At 50.1% G+C, this 20,631-nt stretch overlaps 9 protein-coding genes across 9 annotated transcripts; 7 read left to right on the forward strand and 2 right to left on the reverse strand.

The window, feature by feature from the left end:
- Nucleotides 1-1,385: 1,385 nt before the first annotated feature.
- SPS19 (Sps19p) lies at nucleotides 1,386-2,267 on the forward strand (the record flags this gene model as incomplete). Its single annotated transcript, XM_018881361.1, has 1 exon — nucleotides 1,386-2,267. One exon carries the CDS (start codon nucleotides 1,386-1,388, stop codon nucleotides 2,265-2,267), a length of 882 nt encoding a protein of 293 aa, XP_018733959.1.
- Nucleotides 2,268-4,413: 2,146 nt separating this feature from the next.
- Nucleotides 4,414-5,631, forward strand: YPQ2 (Ypq2p; the record flags this gene model as incomplete). Its single annotated transcript, XM_018881362.1, has 1 exon — nucleotides 4,414-5,631. One exon carries the CDS (start codon nucleotides 4,414-4,416, stop codon nucleotides 5,629-5,631), a length of 1,218 nt encoding a protein of 405 aa, XP_018733960.1.
- A 374-nt stretch (nucleotides 5,632-6,005) lies between these two features.
- On the forward strand, nucleotides 6,006-7,607 carry PAP1 (polynucleotide adenylyltransferase PAP1; the record flags this gene model as incomplete). Its single annotated transcript, XM_018881363.1, has 1 exon — nucleotides 6,006-7,607. The coding sequence occupies one exon, from the start codon at nucleotides 6,006-6,008 to the stop codon at nucleotides 7,605-7,607; it is 1,602 nt and encodes a 533-aa protein (XP_018733961.1).
- A 530-nt stretch (nucleotides 7,608-8,137) lies between these two features.
- Nucleotides 8,138-9,583, reverse strand: RKM4 (Rkm4p; the record flags this gene model as incomplete). The annotated part of the gene is made up of 1 exon (XM_018881364.1): nucleotides 8,138-9,583. The coding sequence occupies one exon, from the start codon at nucleotides 9,581-9,583 to the stop codon at nucleotides 8,138-8,140; it is 1,446 nt and encodes a 481-aa protein (XP_018733962.1).
- Nucleotides 9,584-9,994: 411 nt separating this feature from the next.
- HAT2 (Hat2p) lies at nucleotides 9,995-11,320 on the forward strand (the record flags this gene model as incomplete). Its single annotated transcript, XM_018881365.1, has 1 exon — nucleotides 9,995-11,320. The coding sequence occupies one exon, from the start codon at nucleotides 9,995-9,997 to the stop codon at nucleotides 11,318-11,320; it is 1,326 nt and encodes a 441-aa protein (XP_018733963.1).
- Nucleotides 11,321-11,770: 450 nt separating this feature from the next.
- AWJ20_4299 (54S ribosomal protein L50, mitochondrial) lies at nucleotides 11,771-12,637 on the forward strand (the record flags this gene model as incomplete). Its single annotated transcript, XM_018881366.1, has 1 exon — nucleotides 11,771-12,637. The coding sequence occupies one exon, from the start codon at nucleotides 11,771-11,773 to the stop codon at nucleotides 12,635-12,637; it is 867 nt and encodes a 288-aa protein (XP_018733964.1).
- A 181-nt stretch (nucleotides 12,638-12,818) lies between these two features.
- On the reverse strand, nucleotides 12,819-16,043 carry NMD5 (Nmd5p; the record flags this gene model as incomplete). The annotated part of the gene is made up of 1 exon (XM_018881369.1): nucleotides 12,819-16,043. The coding sequence occupies one exon, from the start codon at nucleotides 16,041-16,043 to the stop codon at nucleotides 12,819-12,821; it is 3,225 nt and encodes a 1,074-aa protein (XP_018733965.1).
- A 1,088-nt stretch (nucleotides 16,044-17,131) lies between these two features.
- Nucleotides 17,132-17,905, forward strand: IAH1 (Iah1p; the record flags this gene model as incomplete). The annotated part of the gene is made up of 1 exon (XM_018881370.1): nucleotides 17,132-17,905. The coding sequence occupies one exon, from the start codon at nucleotides 17,132-17,134 to the stop codon at nucleotides 17,903-17,905; it is 774 nt and encodes a 257-aa protein (XP_018733966.1).
- Nucleotides 17,906-19,691: 1,786 nt separating this feature from the next.
- AWJ20_4302 (uncharacterized protein) lies at nucleotides 19,692-20,417 on the forward strand (the record flags this gene model as incomplete). Its single annotated transcript, XM_018881371.1, has 1 exon — nucleotides 19,692-20,417. One exon carries the CDS (start codon nucleotides 19,692-19,694, stop codon nucleotides 20,415-20,417), a length of 726 nt encoding a protein of 241 aa, XP_018733967.1.
- Between the last annotated feature and the right edge of the window lie 214 nt (nucleotides 20,418-20,631).

Genomic DNA, 20,631 nt, shown 5'->3' on the forward strand with positions numbered 1-20,631 from the left:
CTCTGGTGCTGCCTCCGGCGGCTGGGGCGAAGCCCCAGACCCCATGGCTCCTCTCGCTTCGCTCGAGTCGGGCTTTGAGGGTCTGACAGTGTCGGGGACCTGGTGGCTTCTAAAATACAGGTCCATTCGTATCATTTTTAATAGATCCATTGCCGTCACAAATTTTGGTTCAGTATGTAATACAGCATCAGTTACGTATCAAAATATACCATGAGCAGCAATAATCCCATTAGATATAATAACATTTATATATTGTATCAAATCATTATGACGTAGAGTTGTGATCGGGGAAACTATTCATGGACAACATCATACTTCAGGGACCGTTGGGACTAAACCTCCCAGTTCAAAAACACTACATTTGTAGTATTGATTGTAAACATTTATCTAGGACAAGGCCTGCGACGTCTTCTATAACGGTTTGCTGAAGCTGCCTTTCCATTAAGATTTTTCGTACCAGCTGACGGTTTTTCTCGAAAGATCGGGGCCGGTGATACGATTCATCTGAAGAGCTGGGTTTATCAACAGATGGATTGTGGGCCGAGGAGGCAATAGAGGTAACCTCTAGTATTATCCAAAGTAGGATCTTATCTCATTATAAATATATATAGTATAACATGACAGTTCAAACTTTTCAGAATAATGGGCCTCACACTCGGAATCCGTAGGTACCCTTTATTTGACATCACAATCTCTTCGTCAGAGACTTGGTCGAAGATCTTCCTTCACGAACTGCCCATATAAATTGCAGAACATAGCATTTACATGCTAGATATTTTATGGGCTAATCAATATCCCTCGATATAATATAAATGAGTATAAATATTTATTTAATGCTATCCGCTGAGGATACTGGTATGAGCTTTGGACAGGTCACTCATGAGCAGACCCATGATGTCGACTGGATATTAGTGCGGGAATAGGGGCCATCATATGTGTTACCCGGCGTTCAGTACATTTTTAATCTAATTTAATTGCAGAGTCCACTATAACCAACAACACCGAGTATCTATGCCGGGTAACACTAAAAGTGAGCGAACGGGTGGGTGTGCCTCCGGCCGCTGGGGCTCCGCCCCAGACCCTGGTTGCTCCTGCTTCGCAGGAGTTGGCTGGGATCGTACGCCCGACTCGAGCGAAGCGAGAGGAGCAGCCAGGGTCTGGGGCGGAGCCCCAGCCGCCGGAGGCACACCCACCCGATATGCGATCACAAAATATGTGGTTAGGGGAGGCAGGACATACATCCTCGGCTCGATGCAGAGAGGCCGAAATGCGGGGGGTCGTGCCATATATATATCAGAATCGATCTCGAGGAGAGTTGCAAGAGACCAGAGAGGGTGATAAAGTGATTGAATAGGAAAAAAGATTTGATTGATACAGAAGAAACAATGCCGAATACACTGGACTCTTCGTACTACGAGACCTCGATCTATAAGAAGGGCATTTTCGACGGCAAAGTTGTGTTTGTGACAGGTGGAGCAGGAACCATTTGTCGGGTTCAGGTCGAGGCTCTGGTGCTGTTAGGAGCCAATGCTGCTATTCTAGGCCGTCGAACCGAGGCCACTGAGAAAGCGGCTGCAGAGATTCAGCAGCTGCGACCAGGTGCTAAAGTGATTGGGATTGGCGGAGTGGATGTTAGAGATGTCAAGTCATTGGCCAGTGCTGTTGATACAACCGTCAAACAACTTGGCAAAATCGATTTCGTTATAGCTGGAGCAGCAGGAAACTTCCTTTCTCATGTCGGAGGCCTGTCAGCACGTGCTTTTAAAACGGTTATTGACATCGATCTCCTTGGTTCATACAATACAGCCAAGGCCACCTTCGACCAGCTGCGTGCCAATAAGGGCCATATCCTGTTTGTCTCGGCCACGCTCCATTATATAGGTTTGCCAATGCAAGCACATGCTTCGGCGGCTAAAGCCGGAGTCGATTCGTTAATGAGAACCCTGGCTGTCGAATTAGGACCTCTTGGGATCCAATCCAATGCCATTGCACCCGGTCCTATTGCCGGCACCGAGGGCATTGACAGACTGCTCCCTGAACATCTCGCCAAACGAGCTGTCGAATTAGTCCCTCTTCAGCGACTAGGAACCACCACGGATATCGCCAATGCCACGGTGTTCCTTCTTTCACCAGCCGCTAGCTATGTCACCGGCACCGTCACCGTGGTTGACGGAGCCTCGTGGCAGCTCGGCGAGCCCTCTACCTCTGATCCTGAACTTTACCCAGGAGTCATCAGTAAGCTCAACGAAGGAGACAACAAACTTTAAACTTTAATTGCAATTTCCTGGCGGCTAAAAAACTGGGGTGGTGGGTGTGCCTCCGGCGGCTGGGGCTCCGCCCCAGACCCTGGTTGCTCCTGCTTCGCAGGAGATTGGGCTGGCATCGGAGACGTAAAAACCGACTCGAGCGAAGCGAGAGGAGCTACCGGGTCTGGGGCAGCGCCCCAGCCGCCGGACGCACACTCCACCACTGGATCGCGAGTCAGGGGCCAAATTTACCGATCTACAGGGTCGGGTGATCGGCGATGACGCGGACCTAGTCAATCCACAACCCCTCATTCCATGCATCCAATCGAGAGATCGATTCCGAGTTCCAGGCCTCATGCTTAATCAGCTGCAGACCCGGGTCGACGGGGGAGGGGAGGTCTGCCTCCGGCGGATGGGGCTCCGCCCCAGACCCTGGTTGCTCCTGCTTCGCAGGAAATTAGCTGGCATCGGAGACGTAAACACCGACTCGAGCGAAGCGAGAGGAGCCACGGGGTCTGGGGCAGCGCCCCAGCCGCCGGAGGCACACCCCCAACCCCTGGGCCCGGGCTGGAGGCACGACCCCCTCTGTACCCAGGCCCGCTATGGGATACCGTATACAGTTAGGCTGTGCGGCGAGCAGCGTCGTTCGGTGCGTTATCTTGGCTTATCGATAGGCTACTGTGATGCCAGCACGGGAACAGGTGCATGCAGCCAGAATATGTGTACATAGGCGCCGGGGGCAGCAGCATTGGTGGGTGGGGGCTCACGTGGCTGGAGATAGTGCCATCTGAGACACCAGTGGCATGTGAGGCGGCGGTGCATGTGGGTTGGTGTGGGTTCTGATGGTAAGGCCCGCTCGGAGATGGGTTTCCTGGTTCAGAATTAGAGATATGTTTATGTCTGGTGATGTAGGGATTGTCGCCATGCCCCCTGTTTAAAAAAAGCCACATATTCCGGGGTCATGGTGCGTGGAGTATTTCTATAAAACTAGCCGGCTGTCCTTCCGCGCCTTCAGTTTTACAATCTTTTTTTATTTTGTATTTTCGCTTTTTCATTGTATTACTGTATTACACTGTATTACACTGTTTTACGTCCAGTCGGTAACCAGTCGATAACCGGATAAGTGTGATTTTCTATCAATTCTAATTCGATTTTGTTTAGGTTGTTGATTTTGTTACTTTGTTATCGGCGTCTGTTCGACTGACTGATTATTGTTTATTTTTCTGGTTTTGATTGTTCAGTTTATTACACAGCAGTTGTAATCTACGAACTTTGCACGACCATTCGCCAGTAACTCACATATCAGAGGTGGTTTGCGGTTAAGGTTACGGTCTGCATCTGGTAGCTCATTGGTACATCTGTGTACAGACTAATATTGATAGGCAAATCACAACGCATACTGATAAGACCCGATATTTGATAACAGATATTATCTCCCACACCAGTGCTGTGATAGGAGGTGTCCTGCTTACTGATACATATTTGATAAGTCTATCAGTGCCGAACATCCCCCTTTGATAGTTGTGGATCAAATAAATAGCAACGGTTGGTACGTGATCGTAGTACATAATACTATCACAACTATCACTATTACTATCAACTACTAGTATCACTATTACTGTCGACTACTATTATCAACTACTAGTATAACTACTACTATCAACTACTATTATCAACTACTAGTATTGCTATCGACTACTAGTATTACTACTACTATCAACTACTATTATCAACTACTAGTATTACTACTACTACTATCAACACTACTAGTATTAACTAAGTACTAGTATTACTGTCAACTACTTCTAGTAACAATATTACTAGTATAAGTATTTACTACTACTATCAACTAGTAGTATTACTATCAACTGCTATCACTGCTATTTGCTACTAGTCAATACTGCTGTTTACTGTTTACTTCAGAAACAACGGTTCTAACTCGACTTTATAAAAACTGTGAGAGTCTAATACTGACTAACTCTGAGTTTTGATCCTGCCAGTAGCAATCACTTGGCATAATACACAATATACAGTACAAGATTTGACACTACTAATTGAGTAGAGCGACAAAATACTCTCCAAGCTGATTCTATCCCGTCCCTTCTCACCGTACTCAATCACCGCACTCATCTCCGAATAGTACGTACGTCATAACCTCATCCACACCATGTCAGATTTAGCTACCTGTAACCCTCATGAAAACGGTATTGCATTGATCAACTGGATCTATTTCATCTCTGGAGGTTGTGTCTATGGCCACATGTCTGAACTGTCATGGGTTGCCAGCACTGTTTCAGTGACGGGATGGATCTCGGCCGGTCTGTATCAGATATACCTCATGTACATGACTAAAAGAGCTGCGGGATTCTCTGCATTATTTCTGCTATGCTGGGTCATTGGCGACATCACTAACGTCATTGGTTGCTATTATACAGACCAGATGACGTTCCAGAAGATCTTGTCCACTTCATCTCTTATGCTAGATAGCACCCTGATGATGCAGTATTTCTACTACAAGAGCAAACATCCTGAGATTGGCTGTGAAGACGACCAAGACAATGATGACTTGACGTACAACTACGAGTATGACGATGATGTCGACATGAACAAAGATGGCACCTCTGTCCATCTACGGCGGTCTGGATCCCATTCTCCACCCATTCTCTCGATGCTCGAAAGATCTGTTCACCAGAACCACGTCGCTGTTCCATCTAGCACTTCTTCTACTGATAATTCCAACAGCCATACCAGTTCTGATATCACTGGCCAAAGCTCTAGCAGCGGTAGCACCAGTAGCACCAGCAATTCTGGACCATCGACTATGACTACTGTTCTCCTAGCATCAGCCCTTGCTGTTCGAGGAGCCACTGCTGCTCCACTTGTGGGAGCTACTGCCGTTTCTGGCACTCCGCTGTTCGATACACACATGGTAGGAACAGTCTGTGCCTGGATCTGTCAATCTCTGTACACATTCTCTCCTCTTCCCCAGATTGTGAAGAACTACCGACACCGGTCGACTGGTGGGGTCAGCATGGCACTGTTCCTGGCCGATATGATTGGCAATCTGGGCTACAGTCTGTCAATTCTAGCAGCGTCTCGAAGCATTCTCAACCACCACGAACGCTCGGCCTTCCTCCTCGAAGAACTGCCATATCTCGCTGGAACTGCCACTACCTTCACCCTCGAACTGGCTCTCCTCTGGCAGTACATGCATTACGGAACGACCTCTGCCTCTTCCTCACCCACTCTCACCTCGACCGTCTACTTCGACGGCGAATCGCTCAGCCCGCTCACCTCACAACCCCAAGAGACCACCCAACTGCTCGACCCCCACTCGTCCTCCTCCAAGAAGTCCCTCACGAGCTACAGCACCGTCTCTGTATAATGATATTATGATTCCTATATATTTAATTGCATTTCTAACGACATTCTCCCCTCGTCCCACTCTGCCTCCGGCGGCTGGGGCTCCGCCCCAGACCCCGTGGCTCCTCTCGCTCCGCTCGAGTCGAAATCCCCCGTTTGCAGAATGCTCGCGGGCCTGATTCGGTGGCCAGACCCCGGCGGGGGTGCTGCCTCCGGCGGCAGGGGCTCCGCCCCAGACCCTGGTTTCGCAGGAGTTGCTGGCACCGTCGACGCCCGACTCGAGCGCAGCGAGAGGAGCTACCAGGGTCTGGGGCGGAGCCCCAGCCGCCGGAGGCACTAACCCCCTCCGCGCCGCAGGCGCCGCATCAATGCACATTTAGTTCACGAAGTGGTAGAATGTTTTCATGTTGGACATTTTGGTTGGAGAACGTAGGAGACATGTCGACTGGTTCGAAACAGTATGGAGTGACGCCTCCTATTTCGACGGCGCTTGCGACGCCGGCTGAGAGGACGCTGAATGAGCAGCTGATTGCCGAGTTGAAGGCGCAGGGCTCGTTTGAGTCGGAGGAGGAGACGAAGAAGCGGGTGCAGGTGCTGGCTTTGTTGCAAGAGCTGACTCAGGAGTTTGTGCGGATCGTCAGTTTGCGAAAGAATATGTCAGAGGGTATGGCCCGTGATGCAGGCGGCAAGATTTTTACTTATGGTTCGTACCGTTTGGGTGTATATGGACCAGGGTCCGATATTGATACGCTGGTAGTGGTCCCGAAACACGTATCGCGAGACGACTTTTTCAAGGTGTTTGACGAATTATTAAGAAAACGACCGGAATTAGAGGAGATTGCGTCTGTTCCCGATGCGTTTGTACCGATTATTAAACTGAAATTGTCGGGGATCTCGATCGATTTGATCTGTGCCCGGCTGGATATTCCTCAAGTGCCTTTGAATTTGACCCTCGAGGATAAGAGTTTGCTCAAGAATATCGATGAAAAAGACCTTCGTGCGTTAAACGGTACACGAGTCACTGACGAAATTCTTCGTTTGGTGCCTCAACCTGTAGTGTTTAAACACGCTCTTCGGGCAATTAAACTGTGGGCTCAACGACGGGCTATCTACGCCAATGTCTTTGGTTTCCCTGGTGGTGTAGCATGGGCCATGTTAGTAGCCCGGATTTGTCAGTTGTATCCCAATGCTGTTTCAGCCACTATTGTAGGCAAGTTTTTCAATATTCTGACTAAATGGAACTGGCCACAACCGGTGCTTCTGAAGCCTATTGAAGATGGTCCTTTACAGGTGAGAGTATGGAATCCCAGGGTGTATCCTCAAGATAAGGGCCATCGAATGCCAATTATCACACCAGCTTATCCATCGATGTGTGCTACTCACAATATTACCGCATCGACTCAGAAAATTATCATGCAAGAGTTGACTCGAGGGGGTCTGACAGTTGACGAGATTGTAGTTGGGAAGAAGAAGTGGAAGGATTTCTTCACTCGACACACGTTTTTTCACCAGTATAAATACTACCTATCGATTGTGGCAGCCACGAAAGGCACTGATGAAGACCACTTGAAATGGTCTGGTTTAGTAGAGAGTAAATTGCGACTGTTGGTGCAGAAGCTCGAGGTCCTGGATACCATTGAAATCGCCCATCCGTATACAAAGACGTTTGAAAAGTCGCATGTCTGTTCGACACATGAAGAGGCCATCAGAATTGCCGATGGAGAAATCATTCCCCCTGTTGCTGCCACTGCTACTACTACAGTTGCTGATGGAGAGGCCAAGACAGAAGGTGAGGGTAAACCTGACGGAGAAGATGCTACTAACAAGACCACTGTGCACACTACCACGCTGTATATCGGTCTGGAGATCAAGCTCGACGGTGCCAATAAACGACTCGACATCCAATGGCCGTGCCAGGAGTTTTTCGAGACGTGCAAGAACTGGACCCTCTACAACGAAGAAATCAACAGTATATTTATTAAGAACGTCAAGGGGTGAGTACAGTAGATATCTACTTCAATGAGCAAGACAAACTAACAACGAACCAGCTACGACCTACCGGACGAGGTGTTCGAAGAAGGCGAGACCCGGCCCGAGAAACCAGCCAAGAAACGCAAGAGAAAGGCTGGACCCACGGTAAGAAACACTCCTCTCGATCCCCAAACCACCAACCACAGTCCCCATTCTAACAGCTCCCAGGAAACGGAGGCCAAAAAGACCAAAACGGACGGCGCCGAGCCCAACCCCGACGCCCCGCCGTCCCAGATCGCTACCAAAGTGTAAACAATACCATTCTCTTACCCCTCTAAACCCGTGTAATAACCTATGTAGTGGCTAGGAAATATATCTCTATATAACAGGGATCCCCTGGGGGACATGCCTCCGGCGGCTGGGGCTGCGCCCCAGACCCCCCAGCTCCTCTCGCTTCGCTCGAGTCGGGCGTCGACGGTGCCGGCAACTTCTGCGAAAAGCAGAAGCAACCATGGTCTGGGGCGGAGCCCCAGCCGCCGGAGGCATAGTCCCACCCGTTAGTGTCGCTGGCGTTTTGCCGGGTCAGAGGCCCCGGTGTCGGGTTCGCGCTTTTTCTTGAGTCCGGTGAAGATGGAGGTCGAGGGGAGAACGGCACAGTCTTTGACCCAGTCGAGACAGTTGAGGAGGATGCGGATCTCGCCAATGAGCACTTCTTGGCACATTTTGGCGCGGGTCGTGAACACCTCGTCTGAGAGGTCCGGGGTGCGGTCGTTTCGGATTTCCGACACAAGGTGTGCGGGGTACATGGCAAGTCGACTGTTGATGGCCCGTTGGAGGATGGGGAGTGACTCGGTGGTTAGCTCGCCAGATTGTGCTTTGTTGTAGATTGATTCGAGAACCGCTCGTGGTTTGTATCCTTGAGACTGTTCTGTCAGTTGTAGAAACAGCGTGAGCATTATAGTTTCCGGTTCAAGCTCGCCGGACACGGGAATGTCGTATGCTTCGTCAATAATATCGTTATCTTGATCTAGTTTGGCAAGTGTCCCAAATTGAGCGTCGATATCCTGGTTGGTCAGTTTGGTACTGGAATTCACGAGCTCGCTTTTAACAGCGTCAATAATCAGATCAGTACTGATTTCAACAACATCGAACTCGGTACCACCTGCTTGGGCATAGCCATATCTGCGCATCAGATCGCTGTTCGGCAGCTCACCATATGTGTTATAAATCTGGTCTCCTTTAGCGATTTTCTTGATAGATCTCATTTCTAATACACTGTTGTCGTCTGTATGACATAAATGGGCATTACACAGGCGAGTGTGTGCATTCAGAATATCCGCCAGTGGAACCATGGCTTTGACTGCATCCACATCGTCATCTTCCTCATCCTCGTTCCCATCGTTTCCGTGGTTGCTAGTGGAGTTTGTGCTTTTAGAAGGTTCGATATCGAATCCGTACGACATAATCAGACTGCCCATTCTGTGGAATGCGTTGATTGATGTGTCGATATCACCACTGAAAAACTCTGATGCTCCTGGACTGTTCAACAGCGGCACTACTTGTTCATGGTAGCTATTGTCGGCTTCTTTTTTGCCGATTTTATCAATTAAAGCCGACCCACGCAGCCTCTCAATGTCCTCGTCACTCCAAAACATGGGTGTATTGAACGAATCAGGAAGAATATCAAAATATGGCTTCCATCGGTCCGAGCTTTGGATGCTCATCATGTACGCAATTAGTCCGAACCACGGATCTGTCTCTTCACCTGACGATTTCAGAAACTCCACAAACCTGCTGTCGTTATCAACAGCAATAACAGACTTTCTAGGAATAGTAAACAAAATCTCGTCCTCCTGAATATCCTCTTCGGCACGCAGCCCACGGCCCTGGTTCTGGGCCCGGTAGTCATGAATAGCCACTTTCGGCGAGATCTCGACCCCGTTGGCCACCAGCCACTTCCAAAACGCCGTGGTCTTGTCGTTAAAATCGTCCACACTCGGCATATCTTTCTACCACCTGTTACTAAACCGGTGTTATATATAATATATTTTCATGTTTACAATCTGCACCAGATCTAGCTTTTTCACCCTGCTTCCCCACCCCTTATCTTTTCAATTTTTCAAGAGATAAGGGTTAGGTCCAACTCGCGTTCGTCCACCGCTAACTGAGACTCGCGAACCGGTCCATCGACCCCCATCTCCCACGTAAACACCGCTCATACAACCACTTCCGCGCGACAATGACGCTAGAAAACGATCCCACGAGCAATGGCAATGGTACCGGTGAGTGATTTGGGGGTGAGGGCATGCCTCCGGCGGCTGGGGCTCCGCCCCAGACCCTGGTTGCTCCTGCTTCGCAGGAGTTGTGTGGGTCTGGAGGTGTTTTTGGAAGCCAAGGGGGCTGTTTTTTGGTGGATGGTGGCTAACAGGTTGCAGAATCGCAGTCAGAGGACCAGGTTATTGCAGAAGAGTACCTCGAATGGAAGAAAAACTGCCCGGCGCTGTACCGACTGGTGTCCGAGACAGCACTGCTGTGGCCGTCTCTCACGTTCCAATGGCTCCCGCAAATCGAGTAAGTACCCCCTCCATAGTCCCAGCCACTCCTGCGAAGCAGGAGCAACCAGGGTCTGGGGCGGAACCCCAGCCGCCGGAGGCACAACCACCCTCCACAGTCCTAGTCCTAACACCCCCAGACGCAACGAAGATCGTGTGACCCAGAATATCCTGCTGGGAACGTACAGTGCTGGATCCGAGACACAAGAGTATTTACAGGTTGGTCAAGTGCAGTACCCGTCGTCGTTTAAGGACGGAGATGTAGGGTCACAGGTGGCGAGTCAGGTGGTTATTAAGAAACAGTTTGCACATAACGGAGATGTCAATCGAGCCAGGTACCAGCCCCAGTCGCCCAATATCGTGGCTACTGCCAGTGTTTCGGGTGATATCTATATTTACGACATTCAGAACCCCACGGATCAGACTCCGCGGACTTTGAAACACCACACTGAGAACGGATACGGTTTGACGTGGAATCCAGTTCGAGCTGGGTTGTTAGCTACTGGGTCGGATGACAGCACAGTAGCTATATGGGACACGAATAAAGAAGGTGAAATACGGCCCAGTATAGTATATTCTCACCACACGGATATTGTTAATGATGTGGACTGGCACAGGGAAGGGAATCTTCTTGGTTCGGTGTCTGATGATAAGAGTCTTCTTATATACGATACGCGAGACTCGAGTAACCAGCCACATCTGTCAGTCAAAGAAGCACATTCCGAAGCGGTCAATTCACTGGCATTCAGTCCATTCAGCAGAAATATGCTGGCTACAGTATCTGCTGACCAGACTGTGGCTCTTTGGGACATGCGAAACCTTTCCAAGACACTTCACTCGCTCATTGGCCATAACCAGTCGGTGACGTCTGTCAAATGGAGTCCACACATAGACGGCACTATTGCGACTGCCGGAACTGACCGACGAGTCGTGATCTGGGATATCAGTCGAATCGGAGAAGAGCAAACGCCAGAAGACGCCGAAGACGGCCCTCCTGAACTGACGTTCATGCACGGAGGACACACCAGTGCCGTCACCGATTTCGACTGGAATCCCGTACCCGAATACTCATGGATCATTGGCAGTACTAGTGAAGACAACATCGGTCAGTACTGGGCACCACTTGAGTCCATCACCCAGGCTGGCAAGCCCGTGGTCCGCCAGATAGATCCTCACGTACTTGAGTAAATCAGCCTTTTATAAGGGGGGGCAATGCCTCCGGCGGCTGGGGCTCCGCCCCAGACCCCGTGGCTCCTGCTTCGCAGGAGTGGTTGGGACCGTCGACGAACCGACTCGAGCGCAGCGAGAGGAGCAGCGGGGTCTGGGGCGCAGCCCCAGCCGCCGGAGGCAGGGTCCGCCAGACCCTGCGTCTCGCCCCGGCTGCACAGCCGCACCAGTTGAAAAATTCCGTGAAGTGCATTGGAGACGAGTGTGTAGTAGTAATATAGGAAGGAGTACAGAGTTCGTTTTGTGACTGATATTTCCAGAATGTTCGGATCGGGACGTGCTTGTGTGAGCAGGGCGGTTCCGTCGGCGCGTAGGGGCGTGAAAACGAAAGCTAAGATCGCGGTTCAGCTGTTGAAAGACTGGCCCGGGTTGGGTGCTGAGGGCGAGATCGTGCGGGTTACGCCTGGTCAGATGCGCAACCAGCTCCATCCGAGCAATGGCGCTTCGTACGTGGTCAAGGGAACTCCTTTAAAGATCCCGGTTAGAACCAGGGAAGAGATTATTGCCGAGAAAGAGGCCCAACAGGCCGAAATCGCCCGCCAGCAGCTGCAACAGCAGGAGGCCGATGTCAATGACAGGAGTCACCATCAGAAAGGTTATAACGACGTTCTTTCGGCATTGGGCATTCGTTCTGATAAGCCTCCATCGTCTTCGTCATCGAGATCTACTGGTTCGACTTCTCGTTTGGACTTTTTGAACTTCCCGTCGAAAAAGGACTCCAGCTCGGCCGCTGCCAGCTCTGAATCTGCATCTTCTTCATCCACATCCACATCCACATCCACATCAGCGAACCTGTTCGTTCTTCAGTCCGCTATCCAGTCATTACCACCCAATCTGATTATTCAAAGAGACTCTCAGACTTCGGGATTCTTGAAAAAGAATCTTAAAACTGCTGAGTTCGCTAAACATATTCACAAACTCACCGGAGCTGATGTCGCTGAAAACCATATTTCCTTCACAATCGCAACCAAGGCTGGCAAAGTGCCATCCACTCAAATCGACCATGTCGGAACCTACGAGGTTGTTTTCAAACTATCACCAGAGATTTCTATTTCTCGCAAGGTGTCTGTTCAAGCCACAGGTAATGTGTCTGTAGAGTCCACTTCAAGACCATTGAACGCCGAACTACCGGACTCTGTAGCTGCTGAGACCACTTCTCCCAGTCCTGCTACTGCACCAGCTTCTACCCCAGAACCGGCTGCTAAGTCCGCGAAATCCAAGGCCTTCGAGTGGGAAAACGATCTGCTCGTCAACTTACAGGATAAGCGCGAAAAGTAGATGCCCTCTGTATATATCTTCTGTAAATATTCGAAATGCAATTTTTTGTTATAAGATATGTCTAAAGAATGTATCTCAGCGGTGGTGCCTTTGCTGCCTCCGGAGGCTGGGCTCCGCCCCAGACCCTGGTTGCTCCTCGAGCGAAGCTCGAGGAGTGTTAGAGCGGGGTGCAGGTGCGTGGTTAGTGTGGGTTTTGGAGAAGCGACGTGTGAATCTCTCGCTGGTGTGGGGAGAGACTTTGAACGAGCGTTTGTGTGTACTCGGGGCCTGAGGTCGCAAGCTCGTTGACGATTTTTGTATACATCGTTCGGATGTCGATAGAGTCAATGGCGGCATCGAGGCTAGGAGGCAGCTCTTCCTCGATTTGTGATGACTCGTCTTCTACCCTGGCAAAACTGTATGGCTCGGTCACGAACTCAAATGTGTTTTGCGTGGGTTGTTCAGCAGAATTGGTGCTAGTTGTCAGTGGTGGTCGTACTAATTCCACTTTGTTGATGATGAATTGGAAGAGGGCAATGCGTTGTTCCAACGACACGAGGTTGTCATCTCGTAGCGAAACTACTTGCAATGCTGCTCCAATGTTAACCTTGAGTTCGCGACCATAAATAGTGGCTCTTGTCCATTCGGACAACAGCTCGTCAAACATGTTTACTAAACTGTTGTTGTTGGCAGTAAGACTTCGTAAAGCGTCTCGGTATAGACATGCCACTATCATGTTCAAGCTCCGTCCAGGCATCTGAATGACAAATGGAATCAAATCGGTGATGGAATATGCTGCCGAGTCTGGAATGGCGATCAAGATGAACTCGATAAGCTGCGATGCATTCTTCTTGACGTGTAATTCCACCTGGGGCTCATTGACGGCGTAGTGGATCATCTGGAAGATCTTTTCAAGTCTCTCTTTAGTGATTCCTGCTCCTCCATATGCCACAAAGTTGGTCGTACTTAATATAATGGCCTCGATACTGGCTTCTGGTTGCGTCTGGAATGCCTCGTAGAAACTGTTAAACACACTATTCCAGAGTCCTTCTGATACTGACCGATTGGTCAAAATGATAATGTCAACCAGTTCTGCCATCTCTGGATACAGATCCACCTCACCACTGTCAAGTACAGGTTTAACCATGTTGGCAATGGTCTCTTCTAATCCAGAAACTTCTTGTCCGTAATCCTGGAATGAGTTCAAAAGTGTCGATAAAGTTCCCAAAATATGCTGAGCATTATCAGCTTTTTCGTCTAAAAATTCATAGTCAATTTGCCCGCCACGGGCCTGAGTTTCTTCCTGGTTCTCTCGTAACTCATCCAAAATACGGAGCAACTGACTCGACAAGTGTCGGCATAACTTGACTGCAAATGGAATCAACTCTCTTGAAAACGTCGATACAAGCACTTCCATGACATTGGCAAGCTTTTCCGACACAACGTCGGTATCATACAATTCAAGAATCTTCTCCATTGTATGCTGAATAGTGGGTGATTGTGTCTGGACAACAAAGTCATATTTCAAAAGAGCCTCGAGTGCAATAGCAGCGTTGATTTTCGTCAGAACATCGTCGGTTGAATCTAAACACTTGAGGATATTCTCACAAATTGGTTTCAACACATCCTCACCAAAACCGATTATTGAAGCATAAGTAACTATAAGTTGGAACGACCGTGAATACAGAAACAGTTGGTTCGATTTGTGGAATATTGGTAAAATGTAGTTGTTAATGAACTTACCCATCTGATTAAGAATGATTGGACTTCGTGCTGTTGGAGGTGCCTCGGCAATAGATATCATTATCTGTAACGCAGCATCAACATCTAAACAGCACTCCAAATCAGTCAGGTTATTGAGTTGAATCTCGAGAATATTATTTACAGTCATTAGCACTCCTGGTAGTGCTACAGAGGCTCGTCGAGCCACCAGTGCCTGCACAAAAGTTCCTGCTGTCACCTTGGTGCTAAACAGAAACTCTTGCTGGTCTTCTTGTTCATAGAAAAACTGGTCTGGTTCGTACTGGTATGAATACAAATCCCTCTCTTTCATGCGCAAATTTGAAAATATAATCTTGTTTAGAATCATATCAAGTTCGCTCAGAACTATTGTCCATAATGACTCGATTTGAAGACAGTTTACAAAGAACAGAATAATCAGTCTTTGAGCCCTAGATCTAGCCAGAGCAACTTCTGGTGATGCTGTCTGTTTCAACGAAACGGTTCGTGGAAGTCCGCGAACTCGATCTATGTACATTTTGCACACTTCAGGTGCAAACGATGTGATGAATAACTGGGAGAATTCGTGATATATGGCGTGCTCCTGAACAAGGTCCTGGTTAGGGCTTCGTTTAGTCAGCTCAGGGATTACTGAATATCTCACAAACAATAAGTTGACAAGCGTAAATGACCATTTATAACACTTTCTCCATGCTGCTAGCTCCAAAAGTCCCTGTCCTATGCTTACTGATGAAGAAGATCGTGAGTGTGATGCACTGTTTGGTCCACTGCCACCCCCAACAGTTGGCGAACCACTTGAACTCACGCTGCTAGCTCCAGCAGCGCTCTCTCCGCTGCCACTAGTATCCTCATCACCAACAACAGTAATTACAGATATGAACAAGTTAAGCCACCTCTCCAACTGATTGCGATTCTGGAGCAATGGCGATAAATTAGACGCCGTGGCCTGTTTATACACCTTTAGAATTCGCCAGATAATCTCACCAGTGGTTTCCAGATTAGCCTGGTTCTCAGGAATTCCCTGGATCAGTGACATTCCCAATTCTACAAGCTTTGGAAGAAATGCTTCTATGATCTGATCTCTGTTTTCACTTGCCTTGTCGTGCCAGCGATACGACCGTAGCACCTCCACCAGACACAAAACCGCTATGTACACTTCTTTCGGGCTCGAACTGTCTAGCAGCTGTGATACAAACGGCAGCAGGCCAGGCCAGGCCTGTGGAAACGGTTCTGATGTGATAATAAACTGTAAAGCAGCTACTAAAGGAGTCAATGCTGCGTGATGAGGGACAACTACTAGAGTATTCAGCAGTTTTTCTCTGAACAAGTTTCTCTGATCCACACTGAGCACCACAGGACCACTAGCAACTCCGCCATGCTTCTCAATACTAGTACCACCCGCATTTGCATGATCGGAAAACGAGCTGTCCTGGCTATTACGGCTACCACTGCCGCCAGTACCGGCCTCGATATTATTGCTCCGTCTGTTCCAACACTCGAAAATGTAGTTCTTGAGATACAAAGAAGCACTCATACACACGGACAAATCACCCGTCGAGCCAATAACATCCAGTAACGCAAAAACCAGACCGGGGTCCTTCCCAGCCTCAGCCAGCTGCTGCTCAGCAACCTGTCTGACCCCCTGATCCGCACTTAGCGTGTTCGCAAACACCTCTACCAACGACATCTCTACACCCGAGTTAGCTCCAGATCCGGGAGGGGAGTCTGCCTCCGGCGGCTGGGGCTCCGCCCCAGACCCTGGTTGCTCCTGCTTCGCAGGAGATGTTGGGGAATCGCCCACGAAACGACTCGAGCGAAGCGAGAGGAGCAACCAGGGTCTGGGGCGGAGCCCCAGCCGCCGGAGGCACGTCTGCCCCCAGGAACCACTTACCCCTGAAATAGCTTAAACTGTCGAACCGTCAAATAATCGATCGCCAATTGAGTTTGTTCGTGAGTTTGTTTGGCTGTGTGTGCGTGGTATGCCAGGGTTCCTGAGTTAGTTTGTTGTTTTCCTGTACTGATCCAGATTCAGGCACCGCACGGTCGGTTGTTTGTTTGGCGAAGTTCTCAGTTCGCCAGTTCCCCAAAAACAACAAAAAAAATGTCGTGAAAAAAAAACCTGTGCTGGATCAACCACTGTTCAACGCTGTTGTTCCTGTTTCCGAAGATTCAAAAGTTTTCTTGCGAATTTTCGGCTTGAAAAAATCGGGTTCTGCCAGTGTCAGAGTCTCTTCACTGGATTCTTGATTTCGTCAATTGCCGGTCCAGAAAGCTCCGTAGCTGCTCAATTCTAATTAAACTCAGCTGTGAACGATCACGCGCGTGTCTGTATATCCTCGATCCGTGCTAACTGCGTGCCGAATCGGTCTCTGGTTCTGCTGGAAAATATAATTCTACGTCTATCACAGCACCTGCTCGTCAGAAATCAGCTTTCTCTTCTCTCTCTCCCCTGTATTGGGTAACTATAACGGCGCTGACGTAGTCACGTGCGCAGTCGGCCGGGCTCGGGCCGGCGGGGGTGTGCCTCCAGTGGCTGGGGCTCCGCCCGCCCCAGACCCTGGTAGCTCCTCTCGCTTCGCTCGAGTCGTTTCGTCACCCGGTCCCGGCCATTCTCCTGCGAAGCAGGAGCAACCAGGGTCTGGGGCGGAGCCCCAGCCGCCGGAGGCACACCCCCGCCCCCGGTTGCGGAGGTAAATCGATCTCGGGGTATGTAGGGTTCGTTGGTGCCGTTTGCCGAGATTGTTTATCAGTTAGAGTTTGTTTGGTGGTGAGACAATGAGTGCTGGTGGTGATAAGAGATCGATAAGTTTGAATAAGATAGTCATTTTCGGCGACTCGCTGACGCAGAAAGCTAATGAGCAAGATACGGGGTTCGGTCTGGTTCCGGCTCTTCAGGATCTGTATACCCGCAAGTTCGATGTTCTCACCAGAGGGTTTATGGGTTATACTTCAGCTCATGGTCGATATATGATCGACCCCATTCTCGATGCCGAACATCGTCCGAAAGACAATTGTACTGTAGAACTGCTGATTCTGTTCTGGGGGTCGAACGACTCTACTCTGGAAGAATGGCCGTCTCATGTGCCCATTCCAGACTATCTCGATAACATGCGATATATGATAAAAGCAGCCCAATCGCGAGGCATTTCCAGGATCATTCTGGTAGCCCCTGCTTTGTACGACGAAATTAAAGGGTATCCAGACAATTCGGTCATGAAGTTCCTCGAATATGGCCAGGCTCTTAAAACACTGACCTCCGAGTTCGATGTCGGGTTTATTGATCTGTGGCACGAGTTCACAGACTATCTCGGCTGGAAAGAAGGCGACCCCGTGCCCGGAAAACTTGGAGACAACTCGCCAATCGATTTGGTCAACCTCCTTCCAGACTCTATCCATTTCAGCGGCGAAGCCTACCGCATCTACTACAACGCTCTCATCAAAGTCATCGACGACAAATTCCCCGACATCAAATCCGACAATCTCACGGAAATCATGCCTCCCTGGGACAGCATTCCTATCAAGGAGCTCCCAGACTGTTTGTGGAAGTAGACGTGCCTCCGGCGGCTGGGGCTCTGCCCCAGACCCCGTGGCTCGCTTCGCTCGTTCCGCCGGGAGTCCCTGATGTAACTAATACTACGAATACCGCTTCCGAGGGGGACCCCACGCAACGACTCGAGCGCAGCGAGAGGAGCAGCGGGGTCTGGGGCGTAGCCCCAGCCGCCGGAGGCTGGTCTCCACCCGTCGGAGTTATGATTGGTCGTTTTAGGTAGCATGTACACGAAGCGGGTGTGTGCATTAGACGCCGCTGAGAAAGGCTTATCGGCGGGACGATCGTGTGGGGTACGGACCCCCCTGCGTCGAGGGGGGATATCTCGCTTCGGACTGCGTGGGGGTCGGTGGATAACATGTTGGATGTTGTCCGTCTTCCATGTTTTCAGTACCGGGTTCTGGAGTTTTTTTGATCCAATTGACAGCTGTTGAGGGCAGTTGATTGGCACCAGTTGCTGGCTGCGATAGTGAGTTGTACAGAGTTTTTACCGCTGACTAACAGACTGAAAAGGTTGATTATTTTCATGGATGAAGTCTGGTGACTACTGACACCACTGAACTTATATCCCGGATTCTGATCCAGAATCTCGAAACCGCTGACGAAACGACCACAATCCAACCTCAACCTCTGGGTTCCGGTGGCGACCGTCCATCTGCACGGCTGATAAGTGGAGAAACTCGAGGAGCCATCCCTGACGGACGTCGAACTCGAGCAACCTACCCCTAGCAAACGAGCCCGCGACACCAGCAACCGACCCACAAACCACCGGATCCTGCTGACCGGCCCGAAAACATGACCTCCGACGGCACAGGACAGCCCGTGCACGTCACATTACCAGGGTAAGTGCAATGGCCCGTGAATTAGGGTGCTTGCCTCCGGCGGCTGGGGCGCTGCCCCAGACCCCGTGGCTCCTGCTTCGCAGGAGTTTTCGTCGGGCACCCACAAATCCGACTCGAGCGGAGCGAGAGGAGCAGCGGGGTCTGGGGCGGAGCCCCAGCCGCCGGAGGCAGACCCCCAGAACAGTGGACTAACGGCTGGCAAAGGTATATCAGCAACATCACGGGTTTTTGTGCGTTTAGTGCGATAGTGATCTCGGTGATTTCGATTTATTATCATTTGAAGAATTATAGGAAACCAGCCGACCAACGGCTGATAGTGAGGATCCAGTTGTTGCTGCCATTGTATGCGGTATCCAGTTGGGTGGGGTTGCATTCCGAGACCGCAAGCAGTTTTCTGGATCCCATTCGTGAGATTTATGAAGCGTTTGTTATTTATACGTTTTTCACGCTATTGACTAATATTTTGGGCGGAGAACGAGACATTATCATTTCGACGTCGGGACGAGCGCCAAAACCGCTGATTACTCCGCTTAACTATATTTGGCCCGGAAACAAGGTGGATATCAGCGACCCACACACTTTCTTATTTATTAAGCGATGCATTCTCCAGTACACATGGATCAAACCGATTCTGTGTCTGGCCACTGTGATTCTCGACTGGTTCGGCAAATACCGTGCCAATAGCATCTCTCTTGAGACGGGCTATGTCTGGCTGGCTATTATTTATAATATCAGCATCACCATCTCTCTGTACGCGCTGGCGTTGTTTTGGTACGTTTTGCTGGAAGACCTGAAACCTTATCGGCCACTTCCTAAATTCTTGTGCATTAAAGTGATTATTTTCTTCTCGTACTGGCAGGGGTTCATCCTGTCTATTCTGGCTGCTCTGGGGATGATTCCTGATAGCCACGATAGTAATATTGCCAATACCATTCAAAACAGTCTTATGTGTATTGAGATGCTTCCTTTTGCCATTGGCCATTGGGTAGCTTTCACATATAAAGACTATGCCACGTCGTCAATGATCGGGTTTGCCCGATTGCCTGTATATTATGCTATTCGAGACGCTCTTGGCACTGTAGACCTTGTGATCGATTTCATGTCGACGTTCTACGGCAGTTCATACGGGTACCGACAGTTTGATTCTGTGGAAGCCATCTTGGACCATCCGGAATCGGCGTCTCGTCGAGCGAGAATCATGGCTGGACTGAGATATAAGAACGGAGGCCGGTCGAAATACTGGCTTCCCCAGAAAAAGACCCCCAAGTACTCTGCCTTGTCGCCTAAACCCAGTGGAGATACCAGCACGAGTCTGATGACAGACAGTGTACGAAGTTATGGCGGAGTTTACGATACTAACAGCAGTTATGAACCGTCTATTGGCAGCAGCGATTCGGAAGTGGCTGACCTGGAAGCACAAAACGACGCCCCCCAGTCGCTCGAGCTGCCCGATCAAGACCTCCAGGGCGACGAAAGTATCTACACCCAAGCCAAAAGACTGCGGTACGGCGACTATAACTATCCCGTCATCACAGTACGCGAGTCCATCCAGTACACGCCGGTCATCGACCGCCAGCTCGCTCGCGGCACGTCCACCACGCTCGCCGAAGAATACGAGTCGTTTGCTGGCCCGAACGACAGCGACAACGAGTCCACCGACGCGTTTCCCTAGCATGTCTGTACATACCACGAGATCCATTTGCATTCTACACACGGGTGTGTGCCTCCGGCGGCTGGGGCTCCGCCCCAGACCCCGCTGCTCCTCTCGCTTCGCTCGAGTCGGGCGTGGAGGGGTGACGGCACACGAGATGAGTTACTGGACTTCCCGAAGCCCGACTCGAGCGAAGCGAGAGGAGCAGCGGGGTCTGGGGCGGAGCCCCAGCCGC

This window comes from Sugiyamaella lignohabitans, chromosome C, assembly GCF_001640025.1.
Source record: "Sugiyamaella lignohabitans strain CBS 10342 chromosome C, complete sequence".
NCBI lineage: Eukaryota > Fungi > Ascomycota > Dipodascomycetes > Dipodascales > Trichomonascaceae > Sugiyamaella > Sugiyamaella lignohabitans.